General features: G+C 33.1%; 3 protein-coding genes across 3 annotated transcripts; all 3 read right to left on the minus strand.

Moving 5' to 3' along the window:
* LOC104787933 (piriformospora indica-insensitive protein 2-like) lies at positions 4,213-6,498 on the minus strand. Its single transcript, XM_010513594.2, has 2 exons — positions 5,696-6,498; positions 4,213-5,374 (listed from the first exon to the last, which is right to left on the minus strand). Exons 1-2 carry the CDS (start codon positions 5,909-5,911, stop codon positions 4,310-4,312), a joined length of 1,281 nt encoding a protein of 426 aa, XP_010511896.1. The 5' UTR covers positions 5,912-6,498; the 3' UTR covers positions 4,213-4,309.
* Positions 7,392-12,009, minus strand: LOC104787934 (protein CROWDED NUCLEI 3-like). The gene is made up of 8 exons (XM_010513595.2): positions 11,544-12,009; positions 11,252-11,461; positions 10,901-11,154; positions 10,532-10,802; positions 10,373-10,456; positions 8,237-9,876; positions 7,939-8,149; positions 7,392-7,794 (listed from the first exon to the last, which is right to left on the minus strand). Exons 1-8 carry the CDS (start codon positions 11,763-11,765, stop codon positions 7,576-7,578), a joined length of 3,111 nt encoding a protein of 1,036 aa, XP_010511897.1. The 5' UTR covers positions 11,766-12,009; the 3' UTR covers positions 7,392-7,575.
* On the minus strand, positions 15,658-16,250 carry LOC104787935 (CLAVATA3/ESR (CLE)-related protein 12-like). The gene has a single exon (XM_010513597.2). It carries the CDS (start codon positions 16,235-16,237, stop codon positions 15,905-15,907), a length of 333 nt encoding a protein of 110 aa, XP_010511899.1. The 5' UTR covers positions 16,238-16,250; the 3' UTR covers positions 15,658-15,904.

Consider the following 23,939-nt stretch of genomic DNA (forward strand, 5'->3'; position numbering starts at 1 on the left):
GGGGGGGGGGGGGGGGGGGAAACGCGTTTACCCAAACTGCAAACCCTCTTATAGTCAAAGGGGAGAAAACGCGTTTACCCAAACTGTCACCTAGAGTGTTTCTCACTCTTCAACTCACATACCAACTCCAATCTTCTTCTAAACCAATCACGCTCAAATTTAAACCGGCAATTGAATCACATTCTCAACAAATTCTTGAACCGCTGGAGCTTGGGTTTACCTATCACAAAAGAAAAAAATTTGAATACATACTTTAATTTTAGTAACATATTTGAAATCTATACTAAAATTTTTAAATATTTAAAATATACCTTATATATTGCACAAAATAACCATTTTGTCCATAATTAAAAATCTATATTAACATTTTCACAACAGTTTTAATAAAGAAAGTTTGGAGTTGGAACTTATTTACAGACAATGCCATTGACATTTATTTATTTTAAAATTAAATTAGTAAAAATAATTTTGGTAAAGCCTATAAATCAGCTATAATCGATTTTGTATGTACTCAATTACTCACCACATTTAATTTAAAATATAAACAAATTCAAATACAGAAACAAATTAATGGCTGAAAAAAATATCAAATTACATAAACTTGGCATATTCCCTAAAAAAAATATTATGCAATATTTAAACCCTACTTACCTGTAACCAATTTAATATGTGGCGTGTTAAGAGGTGAAAAATAAACCTAATTAATTGCCTATAAATAATTGGCCCATCTCAAGTTAGCACCACCAACAACATCATCCGTCTCTTCCTTCCAATATCGGCACCCAAACGGGATAGAGAAGCCTTTAGGATGAAGAGAGTGGAACCGATCAAGATCTCGACGAGAATGAAGAGGAGATTCTGTTCACGGAAGAAGTAGTGAAGCGATCTGGGAAGAGATCTAGGGTGCTTTAAGGTCTTGGAAAAGTAAGGACTGGATTGGCTAATGGGAATTTCAGTGGATTGTGATTATGTAACTAATTAATTCCACTGGATTGTAATTATGTAACTAATTAATTTCGGTAATATATATACACATTCTTGTGTGTGGATGATCAACGTGATCATCAACATGATTAGCATTTGATTTGAATATAGGAGATTAAGAAAAGGACCAAAACTTTAAGCAAAATAGTTTTTTAGTATTACTATTTTTCAAACAACACAAATATATTGCATGTACAATTAAACTGATTTAATAAAAATTGGTATTATGCAATCTTAATAATTATTAATAAACTCCAACAAAATCTCTATATTCCAAAAAATTGTGAATTCCAAAAAAGTAATGTTTTACACTGCAGGTTAAAATATAATAATAATGTTTATGGATTATAAATATTTAAACTTTATAAGAATTATAAATATTTTAACTTTATATGAATTATAAATATACTATATAGAGTTAATCTCAGAATTATAAATGTTTTTTTCAATGAGAAAAAAATGGTGTCATTTATAGAGTTATGATGTCAAATGCATATTTATCCTGTTACACATTTTAGATATTGAGTAAATCAAATTTACTCCTATATGAGTAATATCAACAATATTACTAACTATGTGATAATAAAACTAAATTTGTGTAAATACAGATTTTTGCAATTTAACATATGCACAATACTAGAAAAGCAACACTATTTTATGGAAAATTTTATTTGTCCACGGGTCCAAACCTAGACTAAAAATAAACATAAGTATGTATGTGATGGGAATTAGGGTTAACATTAGTACACTTATCTTTTTTTGCGGATTGGTTTAAAAACACAAGCAAAATATAAAAAGAGTTATAAACCGACACTAACCGGCTCCATCACTCTCATATACAATAGGTTCTAGGCAAAACTAACTAATTTCAAATTAGTGGATAAATTTTAAGTAATATTATATGAACTATAAAGTGTATTATACATATTAACCGATGTTTACTTTCACAACAACTAATTTTAAATGATTAAATTCTAAAATAAAAGAATTTTGATTAATTAAATTCGAAATTAAAAAATAATTGTATATAGAGAAAGCAAATAAATTACAAATATCTTAATATTATTATATTTTAATATATATATATATATATATTTGTCAACTTTTAAAAATATATATTTGATCTAACATAATATTTTTTATTAAGTTATGTAGAATATATATTAAAAAAATATAATCCTGCGGTATAGCGCTGGTTAAAATCTAGTTAATTAAAAAATTAAAAATAAATACAATATAACTATATCAATTCATTTGATAAAATATTTCTAAAAACATTGTGTAAACTAGATATTCGAAATTCTGATAATTATTTTTAGAAATGATGAATTAATTTATTATATATAATATTAATCAATAACTAAATGATTAAAATTCAGATAAAATAAATAAAATATGCCCTTAAGTAATAATTAAAATATCTGGTATTATTTAGTCATTTAATTTCAAAAATTTATTACATAAAAATAAAATAAAATTAATTGGAATTTTTCTTTTTGGAATTATGTTTAGTAAAATTTCAGATAATAATAGATTTAAATATATATGTATATATAATTCACTAATAATTCTTTAGTTTTTTTCAATCATTTTTTTTTTTGAAAAATAAATAGATATTTCGATATATTAAATATGTTACTGAAAATTTGAGTATAAGTTAACTTATTTTTAAAATTATTAAGTTTAATAAAATAATCAAATATTGTGAGCTTTTAGAAAATAAATCAACAGTTCAAAAAAATTGACTATGTAACAAATCAATTAATAAAAAAAAAGTTGCCTTTTTTTTAATATAAGTCAACAAAGAAAAAACATAAATCAGCAGGAATAAAATATAAATCGACAATTCAAAAAGTCAAACATATTAATAAGTCAACGTAAAATGAAATAAGTCTACTAAGACCAAACAAATCGGCGAGAAAAAAAATATAATTCAACAAACAAAACAAATAAGTTAACATCATCAAAAGTCGACTATGTAAAAAAATAATCAAACAAAAAAAATCAAGAATTTTAAAATAAATCGACGGAAAAATAAATAAGTCGAATTAAAGTTAAATCAATCATTCAAAATATCGACCTTATTAAAAAATCAATGTAAAATGTAATAAGTCAACAATGAATAAACAAATCAACGGAAAAAAAAAATCGACTATGTTATAAATTCACTAGCCATAACATAATTCAACTGTTTTAATATAAGTCGATGACAAAGATAATTAAGTCAACAAAAGTAAAAAAACAAAATGATTGTTCAAAAAGTCAACATTATAAATAAATCGATATTAATTAAAATAAGTCTAAAACATTGATATATATACATATATATATATTAGAAATTGTATAATCTTGAATGATTTTAGATTTAAATCTAAATAATATATACAAAAAATATTTAAATTCTTTTTCTTTATTCAAAATTTTAAAATCAAAAATTGATTTATGTAATCATTATTTAATAAGCAATAAATACATTTTTGTTATAATTTATATTTATTAATAATTTATTCCGAATTTAATAATTTTAAAAAGTAATTAAATAATTACTTTTTAAAAAAGTAATTACTTCTTTTTCTTTTTTGAAAAAGAAGTAATTTATTTTTAAATTTGAATTATTTTAATATTAAAATTTAGTTTTTATTCTTTTATTTAATTGTTAAATAATATCTAATAACTAGGGTATATTTGTCCATTTTCATTTCAAAATGTGTAGTTTTCAAATAATTATAATATTGAGTGTAATTTTCAAATTATTTTAGAAATTTAGTATATTCTTAAAAATGTCTCCAAGCAAAATTAGCATTTCTGAATTCCATATGTGCGGAGTCCCTTAACTCTTTTAAATCCCTACAATAAAACTGTGCACGCGCGCGATGGAGAGATGAATCATTCGTTAAATCTTGCAAAACTACAAAACTTACATAGTATTTCAGCCTTCAGGTCGTAGAACTGTAGAAGAACATTTTGAAATTGAAACAAGAAAGAAGTTTGGGCCTCGAAAGAATCTTGCTGTGAAACTCTCTAATTTCCAAATGATGAAACTGTTGTTGCTTTTTGCCCCACGACATTATTGAATCCAAATGAATGATCGTTCACAACCGATCATATATACATGTGTGTAAAGTGAAGACAAAAATATTCGCCATAGCTAAACACTTCTTTTATATAAACCTAGCTAGTGTTAGCCTGTTAGGTTACCTAATGGGCTTTTTCCATTGTGTTCTTTTGTATTTTTATTACAGAGAAATTAAACTGAAACGACCACAGTTTTGTATTGTACCATTTCAAATTCAAAGTTATTGTTATATCACAAAAACGAGGGGTTCTAATATTTATCTGCCTTAACTCTCTTACATTGGTTCACTCCAAAAGGAAGGTTCTTGATCTTATCTCCGTTATAACACAGATTAGGGTTCCCCCAAACACCAAGTCTCCTTCCCATCCTCTCATAAAACTTCCCAGAGAATTCCAACTCTCCGCTGATGTTATTTCCATTCACGTAGAGCGCGCTGAGACTAGGCATTTCGGTTTCCATTTGCGGAATGAGTTTGCCTCCGAGATTGTTGTTGCTCAGACCTAAAAACCTCAGTTTCTTGAGCTCCAAGATTGAACCAGGAATCTCCCCTGTTAATCCTGTGTTGGAGAGGTCTAGAACCACCAAATTCTTCAGATGTCTCCACTCTATTCCTGTCAAGTCCCCGGCGAGGCGGTTATTGGAGAGAACCAGTTCTACCAAAGAACTCATCTCTTGGATCTCTTTAGTTATTCCACCTGAGAATCTGTTGTTTCTAAGGTCCAAAAGAGTCAGATTCTTTAAGGACTGTAGCTCTCTAGGTAACTTTCCTTCCAAGTAATTGTTACTGACATCAAGTTTCAGAAGTGAATTTAACCCTCCAACGCTTAAGGGCAACGACCCGGATAAGAAGTTCCGGCTCAAATCCAATATCAACAAACTGGTTAACCCAAAGACCTCTGGTACTCTCCCTGTGAACTTGTTTCCTGACAATACTAAGCGTCTCAGTCTGGTCAACTTGCCCAAATTCCCCGGTAATGGACCTGCTAACTGGTTTTCTAGTACCACCAGAGATTGAAGGTTGGTGAGATTGGTAATGACAGAAGGGAGTTCACCTATCAGTCCCGGGTTTGATCTGATCTCAAGTCTCTCCAAGCTTTTAGAGAGATCCAACCACTTCTCATCCGAGATTGAAGCTAGGTATCGGTTCGGCGATGTGAAGCAGCTGTAAATAGAGAGGGACTTGAGGTGCTTGAGCTCAAAGAGTTGTGGTCTGATCACTGGAACGTCAGCACAAGCAAGAGAGTTTTCTTGCACAGTCCCAAAGCTTAAAGCAGTTACATACCAATGATCATCATACATATCACAAGTAACACCCTGCAGAGTTAAACAACAGAGAATTGGAATTTTCATGAGAAACAAACGTAACATTAACAAATATATTTTTATCAAAATAAACCAATTTTTTAACAAATATATCAAAATAGTATGTTGCACACCAATATGGAACATAAGAATTTAGTTACTAATAAAAATGAGTAAAGAATTTTATTTTCTTTCGTCTGGTTTGAGATTACATTGTAGGCACATGCACAAAAAAAAAATTAGTAAGATAGTTTTTAAAACAAAAATGATATTTTTGCTGTTGTTCTTGAACGGATTCAAATAAGATCAAAGAAGAATGATGAGAGAAAGAACCTGAATTGGAGTCCAGCCACAAGGGTCAGGATAAAGAAATGAGCCATTCCATGAGTCACCGACAAAGCCTTGAATTGTAGAGTAGAGAGCAGTTTGTTCTGTTTTCTCCATAGGACCTCCTTCACTTTCCTCTGCTTCTGCCTTGCTCAAATCCACCACCAAACACCACACACATAGTAAATAAACCAAATGTTGCTTCTTTCTAAGTCTAAGCATCTTTATATTGAGACTACACTGAGACGATACCAAAGAAGAGAAGGAAAGAAAAGTGTTTGTGTGGATCTTATCTGTATTGGAACTATTCCACTTGTTGCATATGTTATCAAGGGAAAGTTAAAGAAAAAATACAGCAACAAAGATAATCAAGAATTTTGGGTGGGTGTCAATGTTGGAAGATGAAAACAAAGCTATCACCATTCACCACAATTGGGTTATGGGACCCTTTTTGAAAACAACGAATGTTGGTTGATTTGTATACGAATTGTTTTGATTAATCTTTTATCCTCTAGAGCTTGGTTTGTGTCACAAGAAAATTTAGAGGTTTCTCTGTTTCGTTTCTCTTTAGGGTTTATAGTATAGAGGAAATGCCATGAAGAAGACACAACCAGAGAGCAAGAGAGGAAAAGCCAAAATCTGTTTCTCTAACTTATGATTACATAGCACAGACTATATAATATGACAAAACTGAAATATTGGATTTAAAATACGAATAACAAATACTATTTGATAAAAGACTAAATGTAAAGGATCTTACAACTTTGACATATTCATTTTATGGTTGTTAGATCCATAGACTAGAAGCATTGTGAAGAAATAGGGTACATAGCCAAGGATTTAGACAATGACTTAGCATTAGCAATTAAAGTTTATAAATCGGAGAAAGAAAAAGTAAAAAACAAATTTTTGAAAGCAAGACACAGTTACCAAAGCAGAGAAACAATAATGGTAATGAAAATGATAAGAAGAGAGAGGTCCAACATATTGTGTTGATAATGCAAGTGAAAGCGAAAGACAGAGAAGATCGAGTGAGTCTTTCTTATAAGAGGAGCTGTTTATTCTGCAGCCTCCACATTTTTATATTTTATCTATATGTTTCTGATATTTCCTCAACTGTCCCTTTCTTCAAAAGTAGTTATTATATTTCCTGAAAAAGAATTTTAGAAAACACTGAAAAAGGAAGAAGCTTACTTGGTGGTTGAAATTAAAGAATAATGTTTAGTTACTTTGGATTTAGTTACTTAAAAGCATTAATAGAATAGAACCAGAAGATGTATTTTTTTGACTGATTCAAAAGTCATAAAACCTTGCCATTGAGAGAATTAATGGGGATGTTTCTAAGAGTGGAGTGTAATGAAGAGTGAGTTTTTGATGCTCTTGCATGTCCTTTCTTTTGGACCACACTCTTTTTTGTCTTAACATTGATAGGTGAGGCGTATCTACTATCTACTCACTATCAATCCATCCAATTTAAGTTTCAAATCTTGGTCAGATCCTACATATAAGCCGTTGTGTAGTCCTTTTCTGCTTTTTACCGTTTTCTGCTTTGGACTTTATTTTTAGTTTGGCGATTTTCAAGCAAACATAACCAAAAAAAGATGTCAGGTCCATGACAATGACTTAAGTAACTTTGTTTCTTACCTCTAAATTATGGTTTGGTTCCTTGGATACCAGCATTATCTATGGAGTTGGAGTGGTAGAGAGTAAAATCAAATGTTACATTTCCTAACATGTCCATGCCTTTCAAGAATCACTTCCTTTTTGTTTCAGTTGCTTAGAAAAAGAAAGTGAAGTTAAAAAAGAACCAACACATAACAAGATGTTGCAAATCCTACTTGTGGGAGAGCTTTGTCCTTTTTAAAAGAGAAATAAAGGGAAAATGATCAGGTTGTGAAAAAGACCCAAATCTTTTTTCCTATGGAAGCATCACCTTGGCGCTCTGTTTCTTCTTCTTCTTCTCCTTCCTTCTCCTCTTCGATCATGCTGATATCCTCATCATCATCTTCACCATGCTCTCTTATTTCACCGCTGCCTCCTGTTTCCAACTGTGAATCTTTCCTCTTTCCCGTGTTGTTATCCTTGAACTCCGTCTCTGCTACAACCTGCATCAAAACCATGGTTCAGATTACATATATCTTACGATTAACATGCCCACATGTTCCACTCAGAAGAAAGAACATTTGCACATAATGATAAATAAAGTAAGAAAGAAAGAACAGCCAATACGATGTTTCAGAAAATCATACCCTAACAGTCTCTTCATGTGTTACCCTAACAATCTCTTCATGTGTTACTGCTTCCACTAATACTTCAGCTTTGCCATTTTCCCTATTCTCACCTTGTGGTCGAGTAAGAGTATCCTTCAGACTTGGCACTATTCTGCTATCACCATTGACACTTTCTTGTTTTTCTGTGGCACCTGTTGATGCTTGTGCTTTATCTTCTTCTGTTCCTACACTGAAAGGATTTTCCATACAAAATATTAGTTTCAAACGTATTGAATTCACTGCAACTCATTTTCCCAGTTTAAAAGTAGGAACTTACTTTCTATGTCTCCTGAGATGATACCGGCTTTGCCCAGGCGTTTGAGAGACTGGAACGGCTATTTGTCTCTTCTTCCTACGTCCACCAGTTGTGATACTATCTACACCCTCATCGCTATCACCAGCTGTGTGTTCACTTTCTGTGATTCTAGAAGCCTGTTCGCGTTGTCGCTTCTTTGGAGTTCCTACATCAGATGGTTTTGAATCTTTAGACGCAGCTTTTGTTGCTTGCGATCTTCCTCTAACAGACTTACCCCTACCTCTACCACGTCTAGGTTTATCACTCTCTATCTCTGATTGCAGGGAAATCTCAGGACCTTCTTGTATTCTACTATCTGTGAAACTCTGTTCAGTAGCAGATGGTTCATGATCATCGCCTGGCACTGAATCAAGATTATCATCACGTTGCGAAGATTTTGGAAGCTTAACTGTTACACCCAGGTCAGTGACTTTATCTGCCTTCCCAATCGGTGATATACTCAACAGCTTTGAAGCAATTTTCCCAATCAAAGATGTTTTCCTGCTATTTTCTGCACTGGGAGAAATGTTGAAAGCGTCCTCTGCTTTTAATTTCCGTTTCTCAGAAAGTTTGTCCCCATTTTCAACATCAGGCAGTCGAAGATCAGTCAGAACAAAATTTTCGGTTATTTCTCCGCAGGAACTGCAGCTCTTAAGTTTTTCCAGGAATACTAGGAAACGCTCTCTTGCACTGATGAATTCTTCTCGTTGCTCCTTCAAAGAGCTTCTAAGTACATCTAGCTCAGTGATGTCGTTATGCATCTCAACTTCTTGTTCTTTCAACAACTTCTTTTGGATAGAAATTTGTTCTCTTTCCCTCTCAAGAGCAAGCTTCTCGTATTGCACTTCGTCCATCTCTCTCTGAGCCAGCTTCTTTGTGTAATTAATGTTTTCAAGCTCTTCTTGGCTTCTCTTCTCATATGTTCTCTCCCTTTCATTAAAATCTCTCTCACCCTCTTCTTCTTGCCTTTGCAACCTTCTCAGTTTCTCCTTTTCTTCAGTAACTTCCTTTTGCTCTCTAGCTATGTCAGCCCTCTTTTCATCCAAAACTTCCCACTCTTTCTCAAATCTTTCCTTATCTTGTTTCAGTTCTTTACGTTTCTGTAAGAGTAACTCCTCCTCTTGCTTAACTCTATCTATCTGCTGCTTCAGTTCAGACTGCTGTCTCAGAAAGTCAAGTCTCTCTTCTTTTGTAATCCTGAGACTTTCATGTTCTTCGAGAATCACTGACTCCTGCTTTTTTGTCCTAGCTTCGATCTCTTCAATCTCATCTTTAAGTTTAAGCAAACATTTCTTCTCTTCGAGAAATTGATGATTTTCCAAATGCAGCTTTTTCTCTTCTGCTTTTCTAGATTTTTCATTTTCCTTCACAGCTCTCAGCCTTGCTTCAAGATCCTTGTCTTTCACCTTCACTCTCTCCTCCATTTTCTCCAAAGCTGCCTCTCTCTTCGCCAACTTCTCTTCCTTGTGGCTGATATCAACTTGCAGCTGCTCAATTTCAGCTTTCTTTCCCTCAAGTTCTTCATCAAGGGATCTCCTCATCTGTTCAAGCTCCATTTCAAACTCCTGCCTTCTGGAATCTAGAACAGCCTTCTGATCATCAAGGAGCTTCCCAATCTCCATCTGTTAAATTTAATCACAGTGTCATTTCTCTTTGAAGTATGTATTTTGACAGAAACGAAAACAATAACCTGAAAATATTAAGTTCTGTAAGTTGTTCTAGTCAGTTACTAAATTTTGTAGCATCGACATGAAAAGTCACCATAGTTTTAAAATATTCCTTACATTAACCCAAGCTCTGTATACAAACTCTGATTTTGATAAATACTACAAAAATAACATTTCACAGCAACAAGACATGGTATTCACAATAACTAGGACACTAATAATCTTGTAAGCCGTACTTGCCGCACTGTGACATAAAATTAATGGGGCAAATAAAGGTGGGTGGGTATGTGTGAGTAATACAACATCAAAACACAAAGACACATCTACCTTTGATTTTTCCTATCCATTTACTGAAGATTTACTACGTGAAACCAAAAATTAACAATTACAATGACCAAGGCGATATATATTTAACAAATTGGAAAAAAATTTCAGGCAAGTTGAGGCTGACCTGCTCCCTCACAATAAGCTTCTCCTCAAACTCATGGAGCTCCTTCTCTTTGATATCAACTTTAGCCTTCATGGCTTCAAAGTCCTAAAACAGAAACGAATTCCTATATAAGCAAAAATGTACCGGAAGCAGAAAAAAAATTGCAGCTTGAAAACTCACTTTTTCCTTCTTAGAAATGTCATTTAGCATATTGTTTATAGATTCTTCTCTCTCTGTTAATTTTGACTTGGCAATATCAATCATTTGTTGCGTCTCTTCAAGGAGCTTCTCTTTCTTCTTGATAGCTCTTTCACTTTCCATAATTCTTTCTTCTCTATGGTTAATGCTTCTTTTAGCTTCAGACAACCTATCTTCGTCTAGTGTCAACTTCTTCTCCCAATCCTGTAGCTCTTCTCTCTGCTTGTAAAACACTGCCTCATAAGCTTCTCGTCTAAGAAACATAAGAAAAAGATAACATGTGTGGTCAAATCTCCATACCAACAAACAAGAAACAGAATCGACGAGTAAAAAAAAAGTTAATGTTCATACTCTGTAACTAGAGAAAGATGCTCTCTTTGGTGCACTTTTTCACGAGTCTCCACCTCTTTTAGTTTCCTTTCTACCTCAGAACTTTTTCTATTAATCACTGAAAGCTTTTCTTCAGCAATAGCCTTCTCTCTATCCACCACTAAAGCTTTTTCCTTCATACCAATAACCAAAGCATCTGCTTCAGCTAGCTTTGCCTCAGAAGTAGACTTCACCTCAGAATGTTCTTGTCGCCAGTATTTCAAATCCTTCTCAAGCTGAAATACACAAATAGCAGAAACGTCTAAATAAAACATCAAACCCAAATAAAACCACAACAAACAGACACACCACGAACTGAGAAATGAGAGATACCTCAGCTACAAATTGCTTCTCCGCAATCAAACTTTTCCTAAGATTCTCTTCTCTTTTGTCAGCTTCGTTTAAAGCAATCAACTTTGATGTTCTTTCACGATTGAGAATCTCCGTAGCTTCATTAAATGCTTGTTGAAGCTCTTCATTTGTCGAAGTCCACTTCTTCTTCTCCATTAGCAGAAGCCCCATATTATGTTGGTAATCAAACAGCTGTACCACAAAAAAAAAAAGAATACTTTCTCAATTCAAACCCAATTGCACCATAAAAAGTTCGAAACTTTATTTTATTTACCTCTTTTTCAAGCTTCAAGATCTTCTCTGTAAGAGCATCAAGATCTTTTCTTTCCAGAGAAGGTTCATCGAGTAAACCAACTTCTTTGAACTTTCGCCAATCATCATCCTCTCTTAGGAGGAGGCCCCTTGACGGAGAAGGCGTCTTGATTTCATCGGCAAAAGCTATAGCCTTTCCTTTCCGGTCAGTCTCCGGCCACCGATTCCTATGCGGAGTCAACATTTTCCTTTCAAACCCTAAAGACCCAGATGCATCAATTAAAGAACCCTAATTTGACAACTTTCGGAGGAATTGAATTGCTCCAATTTGAAATCTTTTTCTGACAGGGGCCGTCGTGAAAGCAGTTAGTAAAAAACAGTTACAAGAAGAGAGTTATGTCCTCCGCTCCGAAACTGCGCACTCTCTGTATCACACACCTTTCTTTCTTTCAACCTCAAAGTGGCAAAGTATCTTCGGTGCTTTTTGCAAGTTGCAAACGACGTCATCAGGGTCGTGTGAATAATTTATTGGGCCTGTTTGGGCTTTTTCTGTCGTTATCTAATTAGAATTGTTTCTTCTTCAGCTGGTCCAAGTTTGTCTGTTTTCCGAAACTTTATTTCTGTTATTATTGATTAAAAGTATTTATGTAGTATTTAATATTTAATATATTTGGTATTCAAAACAAAATTTCCCGTATTTAATTAGTCTATGCAAAGTCAACGTATGTGTTATCTATGTTGAAAGGTCGATCCGTAACTAACGGGGATGTATTCAACTTGACATTTTAAGTGATTTGTGTGAAATTTACAAATTTTATGTTATTCAATCATGAATTTTAAAAAATCTATTAAAATCAACTGTTATTGAATTGATGATTTAAAAATCTACTTTAAAATCCATTAAAATTCCTTGTTATTTAACTGATGATTTAAAAATCTACTTTGAAATCCACTGTTATTCAAAACAGTTTTGTGGATTAGGATTTTAATAATTTTTAGGATTCTGGAGGATTTGTTTAGTTAAAAATACAGAAATCTAAATCTCATGGTTTTAGGTGGGATTTGAAAGAATTTTACAGAAAATCATATGAACTTCTCTAAAATCTATCAAAATTCTAAATTTATTAAATCATGGTTTGAATACACCTCCTTAAGTTAAAAAGTTGTCACTACGATTGCCAAAAAAAAAATATATATTGAAAATAAAGATTAAAAAAAATATATGTATTTTTCATTTAAAAATGACCAAAGTACTAAAGTTATGATTATTTTATTTTATTGATTTAAGAAAATTAGTTTTAATTTTTTAAAGTTATATTTCTTAAAAATTAATCATCCCCTTTATAATAAAACGAAAGTACACAACATTGTTTTGTAGACTATATAATTTTAATAAGTTGGTTACAAATAGATTATAGATTAATTGATAGATTAATTGGTCACAAGTTAAATAGTGGGTGCAACCTTAATTGTTTCTAAAAATCTTAAAGAAAATATTTCAAATTTATTTTCGGCAGATTTTATTGCTAGAGTTAACCAACTTATTAAAGAGAATAAAAATATATTGTGAAACATAAAAAAGGAATAAAATCTTGGCAATTTATCACACTTAATCATGATTTCTGAGATCTTATTCTGTAATTGAAAATAAAATTTTACTGAGAATTTTCCAAACTTTCAATATAAATCATGCAAAAAAAATAAAAATAACAATGGAAGGAATTTTAGTTTGTGCTTTAGCACGGATCCTATAATATTTTATCCAAAAAAACTATTAAATATAATCATATAAATAATATTAAAAACTGGTGACCAAAAAAAACTTATATTAAAAACAATCATATAAGAAGAATTTCAAAAGCACGGTCCTAATCTAATGTTTATGTATGTTTACTCCCGTACTTCAAAGACAATGGCATCCCACAATAGATAAGTTAACTATACGAAAAATTCAATGAAATCTTGGCTATGTTTTAAATTTCTATGAAATTGATTGTATTTGTAACATCAGTAAAAAGGATCACTCGGTTAAAGAGAGTGTCGTGCATATTTCACTGTTAATAAGATGATTACTTATTCATGACTCATGACTGTTTATATTGATGAATATCGTCCTTTCGTGGGCATCCGATAATATTACCACATGAGCATGACAGCCTTTCATTTTGAAATCTTGATTCAGTTCTTGTACTCTTCTTCTTCTTCTTTTTTTTTTAACATTCTCGATTTCACTGGAGAGAAAACATTGCATGTGAGTCTGTGACATGTATTCCATGTTGTTATCAGAATTCAACCCTTGCTTTCTTTGCTTAGTAAAGGAAATTTAATGCTTTGGCAGTTCACTTTTTTTACTAAAATATGAAAAATATGTATATATCATTTGGAAATAGTATTAGAGTAGTTGATGATATTCTTTTTTGTAATAATCAGCTAGTTGTTTCTGCTTTTACTCTATTGGCTTTCTATAAAACATTGTAAATATATTTCAATGTCACACAAACCTAATATCTGAAAGGGGTCCATTGAAATGATGGACACACAACCACTACTATAGTCTTAGACTACTGTGTAATGGCGACTTTGCTTATTTACTAGATAAACTTTCTAATAAAAAGATCATTATTTTTTGGGGCAATTAGATCACTAGTATCCTCAGTTTAATCGTTTGTCCACATAAAAAAAACGAAGAAACAATTGTATTCTTGAGTTGACATAAACCTATGCTAGTTACATATGAGTTTTAACATAATTTTATGGGTTAGCAACTTAGTGGATGCCGTTTACCACAAACTTACCATTTTTTGTTAGATACTTTTTTAGATACGCTTAGCGTTTATTTACAACTTAGCATTTGTATTATGTTCTCAAACGAACATATTTATTGAATCTTTCACAAGTTTTTCACAAATATTTACGTTTTTTACCATATATAAACATTTTTCATATTCATATAGAAACATTATTCATATTCACTGTTCTAATGATCGTAGTTTCATATCAAGTTACAAAACTAAATTCAGCTGCCATGCTAATTCATAAATTTTTAATCGCAAAATCAAAATTCTAACGCCAAAATTAAACTCTCTCCAGACTTTAGACCTCAGGGAGAGAATTCATATCATACAATTCATAAATTTTTAATCGCAAAATCAAAATTCTAACGCCAAAATTAAACTCTCTCCAGACTTAAGACCTCAGGGAGATAATTCATATCATACACATAATTTCTCTCTTAATACCGAAAATTTGAATCGGGAAAAAAAATCAAAAAGAAAAATTATAGCGACAATATTATTGTTTGAAATATAAATATTTATTTTAAAATAAAAGAAATACTATAAGAAAAAAAAATTACAACTAAAAAATGTTACTCAAATTCCTCTAATTTTCTTTCCATACATTCATGTTACACATATATCCAGTAACTTTCTTATTTGCACTGGATTCTTTGGTCCTTTTTATTTTTGGTAAAAGCTTTGGTCCCTTTTTGCATTTATGTAATGTCAATATCAGAAAGAAACTTAATAACATTTTCATGGTGTAGAATTCAAAATAGGAAAAAGTCGGCACATCCTTAGATTGAGAGACAGTGAAGCTTTTGCAAAATGACAATTTCCTTATTTCTATCGAAAAGACAGGCCAAGTCTTTTTTAGACGTACCAAATAAATGTCTTTAACGTTTTTAACCTATTCTCTTTACAAAATTACAACACTTTTTGTTATTATTTGGGTTAGTTTCTCTGATTTGCTCTATATAAATTTTCTTTTTAAAATAAATCAATAACTGTATTTTATCTTTTGTCGAAATGAGAATACGTCTACAGTAAATTTTTGCGTACTATATAAGCATGAAAAGAAAAGTATATACCTTGTAATCCAAATTTCATTTATGTGAAACAAAAATTAGTATTAGTTTTCTATATAGTATTGTATTTGTTTATCTTACACCATTTATTTTTGGTATAATATCTCTGAGTTGTGAGTTGTGACGTGCCGTTGCAGCTACTGGTTGGTTAATCCCAAAGTCAAAGCAATTATTTAAACATCCATCATTGTAATCAACGACCAGTTTGATCTATTTGATTTAAAAACTAATTATAGTAATCAATGTACATAACAGTCATTACTACATTCAGTAACAAAACAAAATTTAAAATAATATCAAGATGTCAATATCTTTAGTAAATCAACATATTCACCAATACAAATCGTCAAAATTATAAGAAAAAATACAATAAAATGTATTAACACCCAAATTGTAGAAAATGTATCCTCTATTCTTTAATTTTTTTTTCCCGTACTGAAATATATTAAAAAGAAAGAAAAAAAGAAAAAGCTAGACAAAAGTATGTTACCACACAAATGACTAAACACGCGTCATCGTCAGTGGTGCAACGGATTCGGTCCGGAGGGAACACGGCGTTTCTCCACCCCATAACGAGGGTCGATCTCATCACCGTCGTATTGCTCTTCGGAACGATGGTGATCATGGCGGCGGTTGAAAGGCGTGAAGTCGTATCTTTGTGAGAGAGCTTTTCTGCTGACTAATCTAATGGTGTGAAAACGGTGGTGGTGTTGCTTCGATATCGACGATTGCTCCTCCGCCACATTTAGATAAAGGCGGCGGAAGTTGAGGGAGTACAAGTGGTGGAGGAGGAGGAAGAAGAGAGAGAGCCATAGAACTATGAAGAGAATTTGAGAGAACTTCAAGGCCATGGAAGATGATTGAAGGAAGTTTTAAGCATATGGGTGTGTTAATCAATAAGAATAGGGCCAAAAATAAAAATAAAATATAAGATATTGTCTTTTTGTGTTTATGTATGAATTTGGAAAGATGTAAACTAATAAAAAGCTTTGTAGGACGGTTTGGAAGATAGTATGGTAAGAGAGCTCAGCTATATTTATATATATCATAATATTATATGGTTGACAAAATGTAAAGCTTAAGAGATGTGAAGGGAGTGGGATTTTGTCTTTTCAACGCTGGCTGCTTTCTCATATGACATATGTGCTCTATTTTCGAAAAAGTATTCGCTAATTTTTGTGTCAAAAAATTTGGGCAAAAACATATGTTTGGTTTTAATCTAGTGGCTGGCCTTTCTTAGCTTTGGCGGTAGTCTTCTTTTTTCTGTCTTCTAGGTTAGTGGTCACATGACCCCTTTTTTAACTCTTAAAACGAGTTCAAATCTAGTCAAACTGGAAACGATAGAAAAGCTTATATGACCACTAAGTTATCATATTCCCTAAAAGATTTAGTTTTATGATCTCTGTGATTTGTTGTTAGAGAAAATCCTTGGAAACTCTAAATATCATATTAGTGTTTTTCTGTTTTTATAGGTTTTATGTATCATATGATTATGTTTTAGTTCTTTCGTTACTAGGCTATTTCATTACTAGTGTTTTTTTTTTTCTTTTCATTTGAGTCGTTTTAAAGTACTATATCTTACATTGTACTATAAATCTTACATTGTAAATTATTGTTGACAAAATAACAGTTGAGAGATTATTATATTGACAAAAAAAGGGCGTAATTACATTATTTCTTGACCATTGAAAGTAATTTTGTAGGCATTTATAATGTTTTGAAATTATTATATTTACATTCATAAAAAATGAACGCAGTCATTAAAGATATAAACCAACAACAAAATATCAAGTGGAGAACATTAATAGAATTAGATCATGAGAACGAATAATATCTTCACGATAATAACACCTACATAAACAAAATCTATAGAGATCAATTATTAGTGTACAAAAGATAAACCATAATTGTGGAGTATTAAAGGGAAGTAAAACTAATGCATCAGGGTTTCTTAGAATTCAAGGAATGAAAAAGAGGCATGATTGCAACTTAGCAATTATGAAAAAATCTTTGACACTGTCAAAAATAAAATTAAAAAATCTTTGGAATAATGAAACCTTTGATTACAAAGCTTTGTAATCAATGGTATTGTATTTGCAGCAGACGATTGCAATAATTCATATCGTATTTATAGGTCTAATTATATCGACGTGTGAACAGAGTAATTAAAGAGTTATCGATCCATTGCCTTTACATGTGCTCTGAAAAAATTAGATATTGCGTCGTGGACTTTTTAATGATACCACGTTCCACATATTACTTTTTCTATGATATTTTCTGATAATAACATTTTTTTTCTTTCATCAGCGGTTGACTTTCATATATTCAATGTGTTTGAAAATTTGTCTTCTCGCATTATATACCATATTAATTTTTATATATTACTTGTTAATTTCTATATATTAAATGTATTCAATAATATGGTCTTATTAAATCATGGATAATTTTGTAAGATCACATAATTTAGTTTTGTAGAATCACATAATTTTAACGATTTATATATATAGAGATAGTTTACTAAAAATCATTTTAGACGTCTGGCTAGGTATCATTTAGGCACTAGGCATATTGAACGTCTAAACTCTAAACGATCAATTCGATCGCCTAAACTTGTATAAAAATTTTCTCTATTTTTCCTATTTTAACTTATTTAAATTTATAATTATAAACAATTTTTACGGTTTGTATTTCATTTGATTTTTCTATTAAATTAAGTAAGAAAGGAATTTCAGCTCTTTATAACTTGGATTGTGAATCTCTCATAGTGAAGAAAAAAAAGATGATGAGATGTAAAATTGATTAAAGGTCTTCCAATGCACGAAAGAGGTTTCCTGAGTGGATTTTGGAACTGGTGGGCATTGTGCAATTCCAAACCAGCCTTTTAACTGTGTATATCTTCTCTTGCACTAATGTTGTTGAGTGCTCTTGATATGATTGCACACTGGTTAAAAGAACATCAATTTTTTTATTTTATTCTACAGTTCAGTTCACGATTCCTTAAAAACAAAATGCAAAGAATATTAATATCTATATTATCCATATAATAAAAGTCAAATGCCAAGAACCTCCATTCATGGAAGATCGTTAACTCAACGGCTGCCTTCTAGACAATGTATTTAAATATATATATATCTAAATATTTTATTTTTAAAACATATATTGTAAATTACAAGGAAGAAAACAAATATCTAACTTGACATTGCAATCAAACATTCTAGGAATTCAAATGTAAAAGGATGATTATTTTGTTATTATGTTACTAACTTACATATTCTAAAATGTGTACAATTGTAAAATGATAAAACATACCAAACGATGTATCTTCCAACAGTTTATGCTGTAAAAATTTGAGCGTGATCTAATGATGAATAGTCGTTTTTTGGATACAATCTTTCAGATGTTAATGCATGATTGGTCTCTCATCTTTATTTATTTGATTGCTTTCGGATAGTATATTACAAACAAAAGATCTACGAAAAGTTGAATGAAACCACATTGCACGTAAACGTATACGATTTTTTTTTTTTTTTAACAAAGAGATTTTAATTAAAACTTAAGGTTCAATACATAATCGGAGGAGAGCGTCCTTCGCCAAAGCATCGGCTTGGCGATTTAGATTACGAAGGATAAAGGTAAACGAATATGAATTAAACGTAGAGGACATCGTGGAGAGTCTCGTGAAGTTCCTTATGGTGGATCTTCTAACATAGAGTTTGGACTAGCACTTGTGAGTCAGAAGCGAAGATGATGTTGGTGATGTTCGATTCGATTGCAACTCTCACCTCAGTAAGAGTTGTCAACGCTTCGGCCATCAGAGGAGATCCTACATCGGTCGAGGATGCAGATCCTTGCAATTTGATGAAATCGAATTGATCTTTGATAACCCACCCAACTCCCGCCCGATTTGTCTGCCTTCCAAGAGGCATCCGTGTAGCAGGTCAAGGATGTAGATGATCTAATAGAAGATGTTGAAGATCTTGGTGCTTTGGTGGATTTTGGGAGGGGGATTGAGCAGATTGCCACTCTCTGGCTATAGTCATGGCTGTGAGTACAGCGGCCTCCTCCGAGATTCACTTCTTGCTGAAAATCAGTTGGTTTCGAGTGGTCCACAGAGACCAAAAGATCCATGGGGAAATGGGTCCCAAGGCTATACCCGAAAGTGGTAAGCACAAGAGTTTGATTGACTTAGTTATGCCCTCTTTACTGAGGTGATAGTGCAGGGAAGAATGGGTCTTTTACTGGTACCATATTCCATAGTCGTTTTGTGTACTGATAGTGGAAGAACATATGCAAGGTGGATTCCTCCGCTCCACAGTGAGGACACATAGTCGAGTCCGTAATATGTCGAAATTTTAGATTCTCTCCGACTAGGAGGGCATTCTGGGCTGCTTTCCACAGTAGGAGCTTGGTTTTTTGAGATGTTTTAAGTGTCGAGATATTAGTATACCAGTTAATGGGATCTGGAATTGTAGGAGGGAGGGTGGTGGAATCTTCGAGATCATTCTCCAGCTTAGAGGCTTCGATATAACTTGATTTAGCAGAATACACCCCATCGGTGGTAGGTAACCAAGCCCAAATATCTGGAGCTCCTTTTGCACTTGGCCTGAGCTTTAGGATCTCCTTTTCCTGATGTGGGAAGATAAGTCTAATTTTCTCTAGGTTCCGGTCACTTGATCTTGGTTGGATGAGGTCGGCAACTCTAAGATTCTGATGTGCTTCGGTTGGTGGTCCCATTGGTGCTTGCGGGGAGGAAGTGGAGAGCCACGGAGTTCGCCAGATAGGAATTGAGGATCTAGAGCCTACTATCATACCTAGGTTTGACTTGAGTAGATCTCGACCCAGAAAAATGCTTCTCCAACCATGTGATGCAGAATTTTGAACAGTGCAGTCGAGTAGGGACGTCGAGTGACAATATTTTCCCAAGAGGACTTTTGCAAGGAGAAAGTTAGGTTTGGTGATCAGTCTCCAGCAGATTTTGGCCAGCAAGGCTTTGTTGAACAAATTTAAATCCTTCAGCACTTTTGTTATTTTCTTCCAAGCTATCCAAGACATTTTTTTCTTTTCGGTTTTGGTATCCCACCAAAAGCGAGTGAGTGCAAACTTGATACGTTTGCACAGAGAAGCAGGGAGGTGAAAACTAGACATTGTATATGACGGCATAGCCGTAAGGACCAATTTGAGCATAGTGAGTTTCCCCGCTGTGGATAGGAATCTTGAAGACCAGCTGTGTGCTTTTTGCTTTATACGATCCACAATGGAGGCAAAAAGGTTCTTCTTCTTCCTGCCAAACAGTTCAGGTAAGCCAAAGTATTTATCCTGACCTCCCTCCTTTTGTATACCTAGTATTCTTTTTGCTTAATCCTTTAAATATGGAGGGGTTTTTGCAGAGAAAGTGAGTGAAGATTTGTCTACATTGATTTTCAGGCCCGATGCACTTTCGTATTTTTGGAGGATACTAAGCAGCTTTGAGAAACTGTGATGGTCAGATCGGATAAAGAACATGGTATCATCAGCAAACAAGAGGTGATTTACCCTTGGAATCCCTTTTTCAACCCTTAAACCAGGTAGGTTGCCTTGTGATTGAGCGTTCAGACAAAGCCGAGAGAGAAATTCACTGCAGATAATGAAGATATATGAGGACAGGGGATCGCCTTGGCGGATACCTCGCTGGGGTAATACCAAACCCTTTGGTTGATCGTTGAGGAGGAAAGAGTAGGAGACTGTGGACACGCATTGCATGATCCAATGAATCCAGGTTCGATGAAATCCCATTCTTTCAAAAGCAGCCCTTATAAAATCTCATTCCAATCTATTATATGCCTTACTCATGTCTGTTTTAACTGCCATGAAACATTTTTTCTTAGCTCCCGAGGTTTTCAAGTAATGTAGAGCTTCATGTGTTATTAACACATTATCGGAGATAGCACGTTGGGGTACAAAGGCAGATTGGTTCTCCGAGATACAGGAATCCAGGACAGGTTGTAATCGCTTTACTAACAACTTTGCAATGATTTTATAGTACAGGGAGCAAAGTGCGATTGGTCTATAATCCGAAACCTTTGGGGCAGTGGTTATATTTCGGATGAGTCTTACATGAGTGTGGTTTGCTTTTGAAGATAGATTTCCGGTGATGAAGAAGGTTTGAATCTCTGCATTAATTGCCTCTCCTACCGTGGCCCAATTAGTTTGGAAGAAACTGGCTGAGAAACGATCGGGGCCCGGGGCCTTATCTATGTGGATTGAAAAACATGCTTGTTGTATCTCCAGAGGTGAAAGCATAGAGATCAATTTATCATTCATCTTCTGAGTAACACATGGGGAGAGAGCCTTGATATATCATTGTTTTTGTGGTTTTTAACCATGATATAAGGAGTCTTTTAGTGTCTTTTCATTTGTTTCTAGATTGTTTTTGAGTCTTTACAGGTTTTTAGCATGGAAGGAGCAAAGTGGAGCAATTTGGATCAGTTTGGAGCAATAATCCGCAAGAAATCAACTTGGAATCGATCAGAGGAGATGGTGCCGATCGACACTGCCTTAGCATCGATCGACACCCAGTCCAAACCGACGAGAGAGCTAAATTTGGAAGTTTTACAAAGTTGCCCGAAGTTTTCCATATTTGCAAAACTAGTCTCTGACGTGNTGATATATCATGGTTTTTGTGGTTTTTAACCATGATATAAGGAGTCTTTTAGTGTCTTTTCATTTGTTTCTAGATTGTTTTTGAGTCTTTACAGGTTTTTAGCATGAAAGGAGCAAAGTGGAGCAATTTGGATCAGTTTGGAGCAATAATCCGCAAGAAATCAACTTGGCATCGATCGACACCCAGTCCAAACCGATGAGAGAGCCAAATTTGGAAGTTTTACAAAGTTACCCAAAGTTTTACATATTTGCAAGACTAGTCCCTGACGTGTTTTAGGACATATATATATAGTTTTTAGGTTTTCCAAACCCTTAAGTTTTATTCTAGCAAGTTTTAATTTTTCTGCAACCCTGAGAGATTTTTGAGAGCTATTGGAGAGAGAGATCTGAACTGCTTTGAGAGAAGAATTCTTAAACTCCTTTCTTACTCTTTTAATCTCAATTGCTTATTATTCAGAATCATGTCTTGTTCTTCATTGATTATGTCTGAGTAGTTTGCTTGTTAGGTTTAGGGTTTTTCACAGGGATTTTATGAATTATTAGATCTGTTATTTAGGATTCTTTATCTTTCTAGATCTTCATCATAGGTTGTTTCTTCATATTAATCCTTGATTGGCCATCTAGAATTAATACTTTAGGAAAATAAATTGATATGAGAATATAATTGATTTTCCTGATAAAACCTTTTGATGAGCAAAATTATTTCTTGCAAAGAGATTTGATTTAATAATTTTGTGAACAATCTAAACCTGATTTTATTGCTGATTTTTAACCTAGAATTTTACAAAGAGATTTGGATTTTCTGGTTTTAAATTTAGATATTATTTGCAGTGAGAACTGATTTAATTTACAAAAGTGTTTAGAGTTCTAGATCTGTTCTTAATTGTTTGAATCCTAATTTATTGATTGATTTAATATTTCATAATTTCCTAAGAAATTCCCTAGACCTAGCTTTTTGATCTTCTGAAATTACAACAGCTTTTATTTAATATTTTGCATTGCTTTTCTTTATTTAAATCAATTTGTTTAGCATAATTATAAAACTCTATAATCCATTGTGTGTGATCTTGAGTCTCTGTGGAATTCGACCCCTAAGTACTGCAGTGATCTCTTAATTTGAGAGAGTAGCTCTAGGGTTAATTTGAGAGAGTAGCTCTAGGGTTAATTTGAGCATATCAAGCCTCCTTCACGACATTGGTTCTTACACCTTCCTGTGAGGTAAAAATTTCTTGGAAATAATCGGAAATTGTTTTAACAATATCTTTTTCTACATAGACCTTGACTCCATTTATTGACTCTAACATAGAAATATTGTTTATGGCTCTACTCGCCTTTGTTACTGCGTGGAAATAGCTTGTGTTCTTGTCTCCAAGGGTAAGCCAGAGTTGTCTACTCCGTTGCTTCCAAAATTCTTCCTCTTGTTTATAAGCCGTTAGGAGTTTCTGATTAAGTTCATCAATGATAGGTTGTGGTACCGAGTCATTAAACATGGCTTCTTCAAGTTGTTAGTTGATGGTGTATATCTCCTGCTGGCTGTTTAACATATGTTCCTTGTTCCAGTGGATAATGGCCAACTGACCTTTTTGCAGCCGCTGGTCTATGGACGCTGCTGGATTTGAGTTCCATGCTTGACAGGCTTGAATCACTAGATTGCTAACCTCAGGATTGTCTTTAAATCTTCGATCATATCTGAATAGACTCTTATGTTTCCTCTTGACAGGATCAAAAGATGTTACCATGGGCCGGTGGTTTGAACCCTCAAAGCGCAGATATTCACTCCTACCAGACGGGTAGGCCATCACCCAGTTACTGTTCGCCATCGCCCTATCTAGTCGACATCTGACTAAGTGGGAATATCTTCTTCCTCTCCAGGAGAGAAAATTGCCTGAGTGCTTTAAATCATATAGATCGCAT

Source organism: Camelina sativa, chromosome 5 (assembly GCF_000633955.1).
Source record: "Camelina sativa cultivar DH55 chromosome 5, Cs, whole genome shotgun sequence".
Taxonomy (NCBI): Eukaryota; Viridiplantae; Streptophyta; class Magnoliopsida; order Brassicales; family Brassicaceae; genus Camelina; species Camelina sativa.